The 10,230-nt window shown below is 31.9% G+C and overlaps 1 protein-coding gene across 10 annotated transcripts; it reads left to right on the top strand.

The window, feature by feature from the left end:
- The first annotated feature begins 1,273 nt into the window (after positions 1 to 1,273).
- Positions 1,274 to 9,867, top strand: LOC128677747 (uncharacterized). Of its 10 annotated transcripts, none has more exons than XM_053758806.2 (14): positions 1,283 to 1,409; positions 3,149 to 3,197; positions 3,337 to 3,366; positions 3,452 to 3,469; positions 3,896 to 3,928; positions 4,032 to 4,052; positions 4,220 to 4,252; positions 4,516 to 4,536; positions 5,025 to 5,057; positions 6,328 to 6,357; positions 6,794 to 6,823; positions 7,121 to 7,144; positions 7,698 to 7,748; positions 9,660 to 9,867. In XM_053758806.2, exons 1-14 carry the CDS (start codon positions 1,395 to 1,397, stop codon positions 9,698 to 9,700), a joined length of 429 nt encoding a protein of 142 aa, XP_053614781.1. In that variant the 5' UTR covers positions 1,283 to 1,394; the 3' UTR covers positions 9,701 to 9,867. The 10 variants fall into 10 exon arrangements, with proteins under 10 accessions (XP_053614786.1, XP_053614783.1, XP_053614781.1 ...); XM_053758812.1 differs by lacking the exon at positions 1,283 to 1,409 and adding an exon at positions 2,195 to 2,343; XM_053758811.1 differs by lacking the exon at positions 3,896 to 3,928 and having other exon boundaries at positions 1,274 to 1,409.
- Positions 9,868 to 10,230: the final 363 nt, after the last annotated feature.

Here is a 10,230-nt window from a genome sequence, read left to right as displayed (position 1 = left end):
CGTATAGTAAATCGAAGTATATCATACATTTTAAGCGATTGTATCATGGAAACTTCTCTTCTCAAGCACTCAAGCCGTAGGCGAGAAATCAGTTACGCGATTACGCCGAGGGGAAATGTCGATTTAGGATCCGTGTCTTATTCTACTAACTTCCAATTACTTTTCAATAGTAGCTTGTATTATTGACACGCAGAACTACAATTGAGACACAATAACTGGTTATTATAGTCAGTAGAATCGAAACCCTATTATTGTAGGTACTTAACTTCTCACTTCTATTGCGAGTAAAGTGACAATAACGTGAGAAGAATAAGAAAATAAGCATTCTATTTTTCGTGGATGGGTAGGGAACTATCATATTATATGTACTCATTTGATATCCCATTTTACTTTATTTTCTAGATTCTCTGAAATCTAATTTTAGATGTGTAATAATATAATAATTAAAGTTTACGAGCTTGAGAAATTAAAGTAGTATATATACTATTCAAAAGTATAACCTACGGCCACAAGAATTTGTACCTATTTAGACCGATAAGCTGGTATGGACTAAAAATAATTCATACAATGAAAGCGTTGTTTCAGAATTCATAGGTCTCGTTGGTAATTTTATGTAAAAACGTGCATACCTTTACTTACTTTACTTTAGCCAAAGAATAACTGACTAGATCCTATCTAACACCAGAACAATAAAAACCACCAAAAACATTTTCATGTAAAATGTTGCCAAGACAAGTCTAGTTTGCTTCACAAACCCTACACTTTAGTCAAAATGTATAAAAAAAAAGTGGTCAGATCTCATGTAGAGACAAGATTCTTGATGTATGCGCCCTAACTTTACCAGACCTAACTTCACATACTCTATATTCTTTACTCTAGAAATAACATAACGAATGCCTATGAAATCTACGTGACGGTAGCAAAACGGCAAAGCCACACGTTTTAACTAAAATGTTGAGTATGTAAAGTTAGGATACCCTTGCGCTTCGCTTGGCTCATCTTGGCGGGGGCACTCGTGTGCCCCCAGATATCGCCCATGAGCACATTCCACAAACGGCACGGGTATAAATATTTTTATATATAAATATTATAACTACCTAATTAAAAATATGTCTATATATCTATATCTATGTATATATATCTTTTTTTATCTTAAACTCATCAGTGTATCTTGTCTAAACCTTAACATTGTGATGTGATGATGGTTATTGGAGACTTGAATTTCCTAAAAGCCAATTATTGGAATTGAGAAACGACATGCGGCAGAATGTTTGTTTCAAATATTTGCACTGAGCCAAGGCGGCATAGTCTATAAGTATATAACGAAGGTGCTTTATAAATACGAACTCCGTTTTTTTAGATGCTTGCTAGTCACTATTTACTCGAAGTTGACAATGAAGACTGCTGCGGTGAGTAAAAACTTATTTTTTTTATAAAATTTAATTCTAGGCTTAGAATTACGCTATGGCTTTGTTTGTGTACTGCTGGATATTTTTTTTTATTTCGTTGATTTTTAACAAGTATGAATACAAGAAAAGTTACCTACCAAATCTCTATTCAGACATTTATACATTTATTTCTATAAATATAGTATCGACTATTTGCTAAATTATTGTAGTCAATTTATGAATTTTCAAATAAATTATAACTCGGACTCAAATTTTCTGAATATTTTTTTTTTCTACTTTCATATTATAAATAATTTAAATTTGTTTATTTTTCCTCTTTATTTTTTAATATTTAATATTAGCCCATGACAAGCACCTATCCAAAAAGAAAATACGAATGACAGTAGTACATTATATTTTCAGAGTATTATATCCTATACTTCTTTTCTAAATCTAATCTAGTACATATGTAAAGTTCTTTGGTAAATCTATAAGTTACAATCTTACTTTAAATTAATAATTGGAGTGCGTTTGACTTCAACCTAGCTTAATAGAAAGCAAAAATTAGGTAGGTATAGCGTGTTTGCACGCAAGCTCAAAACATGGCTTTTCATTCACTCTTTCTGTGAAGATCCCGAAAATATCGATGCGCGGAGAGCATCGATTTGTATATGGGGAGAGAATTCCAAAATTATCACGAAATAAATATAATATATAATAAGTATTAGCATCTCATTGATCACGTCACCACCTGTCCTTATTATTCAGTTTATTTGTAATCTATATTATGAGTTATCATTTTACGACTAAAAGTAATTAGTCAACGTGTAATCTCTAAAGCTATCGATAAAAAGGGATAATTTTTTTTATTTATTTAGTTTGTCTAATGTTGTAATTTGTGCGAGTGTGCTGTTTGTGCAAAAAATAATAATATTCCTGTAATTACGATCATCAGGTGAGACATAAATCATCTATATATGTACCTACAACAATACACATAAGTAGTGCTTATAAATGCAACAGAAAAGACAATGCATGAATAGGAATTTATCGTATATACTCATGTATGCAATCAACTTGCCTAGTCGCGTCTGTTTGTATGAACGCAAAATTCAAATTCAAATTCAAATCATTTATTCAGAAATTAGACCTTCACAGGCACTTTTTCTCGTCAATCTTTAAATTTATAGTTATTTCTCACAAGCTAGAAACTACTGGCATTTCGGAACGACCCCTGCTGAGAAGAAATGCCGAAAGAAACTCATTTGAACAGTGTTGGTCCCTATCATGCCAGATCGGCTTACCATTATTGTTTCTTACAATGTTTTTTTTTTTCTTTCTAATAATATATAAAAGTACATAATGTACATAGTCAAAAGGTATATCAAAACAGGTTATGATTGTGATCCGAGTTACACAAATATACCTACCTACCAATTTTTTAAAAGAAATAAACAATTTGTTTTATTTTTATTTTGAATGCTTTGACTTTGACAGACGTTGAATTATATCTTTTGAGATGAATTATATCCTTCGATGAATCAGTTTCCTCCGAACATTTTGCATTCCATCCTATCTTATCAGTCAGACAGATGATGGCACCCACTATCCATATCAGGCCAATCTCAGCGTCTAAACAAGATATAAAATAAACCAATATATGTATAAACAATAAAAATATATTTTTACCGTCATTTGTCTAGATTATCGTGTAGTATTCTGTGGTGAAATCTTTCAAAATGATGTTATCTTGTTGGCAGATATTAGTATTGGCCTCGGTAGCCATGGCAGCCCCACAGGATAGATATGGTATGTATTTTATTACTATTGGTTGTACTTATGTTGTAGCGAAATTTTGTTAGAAAATCATAACATTTATTTCAGAATCTTCTTCACAAAAATATATTCTAACAACTGTTTAAACATTAATCTTATTTTTAACTTTCAGTTCACGTCGTTGATAACACAGCTGGACAGAGTGAGTTGTTTTTTTTTTAATATTTGACATATTAAAAACATACATTAATTTCTAACACATTTAAAATGTACAATTCTTTTTTCAGACTACGGAACAGGACAGAGTAAGTTCCAAAATTTAATTATCTATTCTCTCTCTAATCTGAGCGTATTCCCCGTTTTACCGATTGCTTCCTTGTTTGAGCGTCGGAGCCCAGGGTCCATTTTCCTACTTTTACGTCTCCATTTCGAACGGTCATCAGAATTCATAGTTGTCAGACCATACGTGTAGGTAAAATTAGTGTATGGTAAATTAAACACACTAGGTAAATAATATATTACAAGTACCTAGGTATGTAGTACCTACCTAGTATGTTAAATTTTAATGAGAAAACATAATTAAGAGACCATGAGACCAAGGTCATTAAATATTGAAGTTAATATTGGTGTGTTCATTAATTTTGCAAATATTGGTTCAAATTTAAGTAATTAAGTGTGTATTATGTACCTGCTTATGGAAATCGTTGTAATAATGATATTTATGCTTGCAGTCGTAGATCCTGGTTTTTACCAACCCTCGAACCGTAAGTATTAAAAACAATACAAACTTATAGTATCTATTATGTACTCTTGATGAAGTGAAAATGTACAATGATATTTATTTTCATTTTTATTTTTATTTTTCAGCAAACCTAGGAACTGGCCCACGTAAGTAAATATTTGAATTTCAACTAATATTAATATTACCTTTAAAAACACCTTTGATTATAAAAATGCAGCGTTATGACGACAATTTTAGTTTAGTTATACTTATTCTCTAATAAGTTAATTTTTACAATGAAATTTACTGAACTTAATTATTTTATTTTTTACAGTTGTTGATCCCGGCTTCTACCAGCCTTCAAATCGTAAGTAGAGATATACCTAACATATTTTTTTGTATACTTTTTCACCACATATTTAGATAGGTATACCATTAAAAAAAATTGAAAACAATAATGGTAAACACTTCTGGCATGATACCATGGTTCAGTAGTTTGTAGCTTTTTTGATAAATACTATATAATTTAAAATTTGACGTGTAAAAGTGCCTGTAAAAGTCTAGTTTCCAACTATATAAATGATTCCTGGTCTTCAATATTTAAAATAATGTTAATTATCTCTATTTCAGCCGACCTGGGAACTGGCCAGAGTAAGTAAAAAGATAATTACCTTTAAAATACTATCATTTATTTGCAACACAAAAGATACACAGACAATATAAACAAGGAATAAAAGACATAAATTGCGATAAACTAAAATAAAGACACGATAAATGTAGAAATTCAAAAGCTCAATTTGTAGAAAAACATACAAATTGCACTTAGTTATACAAATTATGTATTAAATTGTTTTTTCTAGTGACTTAAGTACAATTAAGTATGACTTTAAATACTTTTAAACATTCTCGTTGCATATACTCGTAAGTACCTAGTAAATAAACGCGCACGTGAACACAGTGTGTGACCACGGACCTTTGTAACAAGGTTTGAAACGTCTGGGAAATAAAAAAGTTATGTGCGCGTTTGATACTTATTGTTTAGTATATAAGTACTACTTTAACCATACCTACGTGTTTTATAAGATAATGCACATACACAATTAGCACCATAATTAAAATAACAATATTTTATGTTACAGTTGTCGATCCTGGCTTCTATCAACCTTCAAACCGTAAGTACTTATATAATAACTAGCTCCCTTTTTCATATAAAAAATGTGTAGAAAGTAAATCTTCTTCTTCAGTTCGCCAAACTTTGTCGGATTCAGCATACATTGCTGGTTTGTCATTGCGATACATAAAAGTTATTATACAAACTAGCTTTTGCCCGCGGCTTCGCCCGCGTGAATTTCATAGCAAAATCTCAGTAATTTTATCGCGTACTCTGTAAGACTGGTAAACATATATGAATCAAATTCGCATTTTTTCTCATCTTTACTTCAATTTTCTGTTTCCCGCAGCGTGTCTCGTCCCGCAAACTTGTCCAATCCCGCTTCCTGCTATGTAATGTAAAGTAGATATCCCGTACCGTTTCCTACATATTGTGCCATCATGTTTTTTGCAATGTGTCCCGTCCCACTACGTGTCTCCTTTCCATTTCCTACTCCCACTCCCGCTATCTGCAACGCGTCCGGGATGAAATGTCTATAAGATGTTAATCCGGGAATCTGAGGGATTTTTGATTCATAATTCGTTTTTTAATTATCCTACGGGAACCTGACTATTTACCGGGATGAACCTACCTACATACCAAATTTCAAGCAAATCGGTCTAGTAGATTTCGAGTGATGCGCGTTCACACAGACAGACAGACAGACAGACAAAAATTTCCAAAACTATATTTTCGTCATCTATATTAGTAACTAAGTATATTCCATGAAGAATTTTAAAAAAATATCCAATGTACAAATTTGACCTTTCTTCAATTTTATTATATGTATTGATTAAGCAATGTTCATTCTTTCGCTTTAGCATCTGTATGAGCTGTGTATAAAAACATACATACTTAATAAACACACAATAAATACATAGCAATGTAGTTATCATATTATAATTTAGGCAGAAAAAAATGTAAACGAACTAAATAATTGTTTTTTGTTATACATGTCACACATGGTTTTTGTTATACATGTCACACATGGTTTTTGTTATACATGTCACACATGGTTTTTGTTATACATGTCACACATGGTTTTTGTTATACATGTCACACATGGTTTTTAACTAATTTAAATGAGATGAAAAAATTCGAAAGCGTAAGAAGATGAATTAATTCGGCGGAACTGGCATGATCTCGGTTAGCTCAGTGGTTTAATAGCATTATCCCGGATAGATTGGGGTGTGAATTCAATTCCCGCTCGATTCCAGAATTTTTTCATCTCATTATTATTTTTAGAACTCAATAATTACTATTGAAATGCATTGGGTTTTTGTTTTTTTCAGCTAACCCCGAATACCAGCCCAGTCTCTATCGTAAGTTTTTGACCAAACAACCACATAAGTACATACAAACACATACACTACACACATAGTAACATACTAGCCGCTTATGTCATTATGTAATGTATTTTTACAAACATAAAAATGGTCGCTCATTTCATACCAATAAATGTATGATTTGTGAGGTAGAATCCGCGAAGAAAGTTTAAAATAAAAATTACAATTCCCTTTTTGACGTGTGGTTTCCGCGCTTATCTGTCATGTTGCTAATATGACATTTTGCTTAATGCCACTTTAATTTTAGGCAGTTTAGCTAATAGGGTGTTTTACTTAAATTACCTTCCAATATAAAAGGGAGCTCTCTCTCTATCTCTCTCCAGAGTGATAGAGAGAGAGAAGAAAGTTCCAACTTCAGTACAAAATAAAACAAATGTTACAAATAATGTATAATTTATCAATATTGTTTCAGCTAACCCCGGATATCAGCCAAGCCTTTACCGTAAGTGATGTTTGCGTCTTATGAGAAAAAATATTCATTATTTATTTTTGACTAGGTATTTACCCATATTCCGAACATGTTTTAATTTATGTAAAAATACATATGTTTCATGTTATTAAAAAGGTTATAAATAGAGAAATTCAGAAGTAGGTAACTATATACTTAATCTTCCAATACGCCACATAGTCAACGTGCCCAGAACACTGGCTTTCGTTGCTGTATCGTGTGATTCTGTTTTGTGTACAATAAAAATCCAATATTCTAGTCAATTTTATAACCATTTCATTTAATTTTCAGCTAATCCCGGATACCCACCTATCAGTGAGTATAATAGTCACAATTATAACATTATCAAAAAATTTCTTCAGTCTCTTGCACAAAAAACTTAAATAAACCAGACATAGATACATTGTTAGAAGTTATCATAATAAGAGTGTAGTGTATATATTTCTTCATCGATTTTTCAATTAGTTCTTCTTTTTTTTCTTTATCTTTATTTATTTTGGGGCTTTGTCTTTAAGACATGTCAGTGCCATCGAATCAAAAGTTTAGTGTCCTCTGGTGATCGCGCGACTCACTGGAGGCACTCCAATAAGCCACACAAGCACAAGGAGGCATCAGAATATGGCTCCCTCAGATTGGTTTGGATGAAACCTACATCCAGCTTATTATTTTTATATTTATCCAGAAATGTCTCTTGCACAAATAACCCAAATAAACCAGACATAGATACATTGTTAGAAGTTATCATAATAAGAGTGTAGTTATATATTTCTTCATCGATTTTTCAATTAGTTCTTCTTCGTTTCTTCGTTTAGTTTACTCTAAAGACTTCACTCTGATGAAACTCCGTTGAAACATATTTATTTTACAGGCACTGGACCGGCCTTGGTGGAAGATCCGCCAGCACCTCATTGGAGTCAAAGTAAGATTATTTAATTACTTAATTTTGTTTATATCAACTCGTTACTTATTGAAGCGGTGATTGTGAACCACGAGAAATCGTGGTCTCCAGGTCCAAACCAACTTGTGTGAGTTTGTATACCAACTATGCTAATTCATGACTAGTACAGTGTTGAGTATACATAAGTTAGTGGACATCCACCACATTTAAAGATTCTATTCCATTATTATATATTGTTTATTGTTGTCTTATAGAGTGACATTGTTGTTCTTATAGAATGACATTGTTGTTCTTTTAGAATGAATTTGTAAGACGTTAAAAATGTAGCAGATAGAAATAGAAGAGAAATAAAATAATTTAATTTAAAGGAACTTTATTTAATAAGGGCATTCAGATCTACAAAGCCATCATTACCACGATAACATACATCATCAGACATGATCGATAACCACGTGCTATCGATGAAAGAAAATCGTGAGGAAACCTGCACTCCAGTTCATTATTTTTACATCTAGTATGTGAAACGGATAAGGCAATGGCTAACCAGTCAATTGCCATTACCATTACCAAGAACGTTGTCATATTCCGCGTAATGTCCCTTAGCCATGAGGAATACGACTATAAGGAAATTACTTACAAGCTTTTGAGATTGTTTGTTACTAATTCAAGTAAAAACGGAGGACATTTTTGTTGCAATTAGGCACACGGATAGAAGAGTTACTCTGGACAAAGCTACCTAATATTATTTGTTATCTCAAAACGTAACTCCCTGACTAATTTAATAAAGTATTCATATTTCAACTACACAATAACAAAATTAATTACCCAATCCATCCACACAATATTTACCTACAAGATGCTTGGAAATCGAAGTTGGAAATAATTGGTGCAAAACAGGAAAGCGACAATTATTTTTTTAGTCCAAGTTTCCTGTTGACACAGCTGCGGCCGCCTGACAACACAAAGTAAAGAAAATCAATAAAACGCCTTCTACAACGTAATTATGTTGGGTAGTGCATTTTAATATTATGTAACTGACTGAATGACATTATATTTATATTATATACTTAGCTGTATAGCTAAATGTCTTGACTCTGTCTACCCCTTGAGGGATAAAAACGTGATACTGTTTGAATAGAATTCGATATATACCTATATTTGGTATAGTGAAAAGTAAAAACTAAAGAAACGAGACCAAAGAAAATATTAAATCATTTTTAAATCAGTTTATAACTTTACATTATGTTCAAATAAAAACTAAATTAAAACAATTATGATGTGAATAAAAATGTTTGTTCTGTAATTTTATTATTTTGTTATTAATTTATTTGCACGTATTGTAATGTTTAAACACGTTTAACGATATTACCCAAGCCTTGCCAAAAAATAAATATATGGATAAACAGATGCCGTCGCCGATTGAATTCAAACAGTCATAAATTACGACTTTTATTTTGGGCAAGATAAATCGCAAAGAATATCGGATTTATAACTTGAAGATTGCAAACTGATTTTTTAAATCCATCGTACATTCCAAAAAGCAATAGCTATATTTTTTCTGAATAATTTTCATTAAAAAATGTTTTTGAAAAGATTACCCAAAATAGTAATAACTATTTGGGTAAATAGCGAAGGACTAAGTCAGTCCGCGTTATACTGAGATCTTTCCAATCATTGCTCCGTTTTAACCCCCGACGCAAAAAGAGATAAGTTTGACCGCTAAGTGTGTCTGTCTGTCTGTGCATACATGGCATAGTAGCTCATCAACGGGTGAATCGATTTGGAAGCGGTTTTTTTTTTATTCGATAGCTCATTTTTATAGTTCTTAGGTATGTTTGATCAAAATCGGTTCAGCTGTTCAAAAGTTGTAGTGTCTAACAAATAAACTTGTTTATTAATTTTTACTCAATATGCATGTTTTTGTTGTTTCAGCTCTGTATCCGTCTGGAGGAGTCGCTCGAAATGCCCAGTAGAAACATTTCTGTTACATATTACTGCTGCGACCATGAGGACAGCATGGACATGAGGCCAAAACACCATACTATATAACATGATATTTATCATATATATAAAATAATCTTTATAAAATAAAAATATTACCAATATAATGTATAATAAAAAAAATATAACTATATTTTTATATTAGGAGTTTAATTTTAAAAAATTCCTATTTCAGTTACAATTATATAACTACCTAAATCGTTCAATTTCAAATAAGTAATTGAATAAATAACTTAAAAACTTAAACCACTCCAAATCCTTTCGTGGATGATGTACGAAGCGAGTAAGGGACACATGCCTTAACAGCTGATAGGCAACAATAGCATCCAGAGGGTTGAAGTCAGGCAGGCAGCCAGTTGTAAAAACATAGCCAAATCTTCAAAGTGGTTAATTTTTTACGCAAACGATGTGCTTCGGGTCGAACACAGCCCCGAATCAGAGTCGATAATGTTGAATGCCACGTGTCATGCGTATAGATAGAATTGAGATTACCAACTAATTA

Source organism: Plodia interpunctella, chromosome 18 (assembly GCF_027563975.2).
Source record: "Plodia interpunctella isolate USDA-ARS_2022_Savannah chromosome 18, ilPloInte3.2, whole genome shotgun sequence".
Classification (NCBI taxonomy): domain Eukaryota; kingdom Metazoa; phylum Arthropoda; class Insecta; order Lepidoptera; family Pyralidae; genus Plodia; species Plodia interpunctella.
This window is presented reverse-complemented; position numbering and strand designations above follow the sequence as displayed.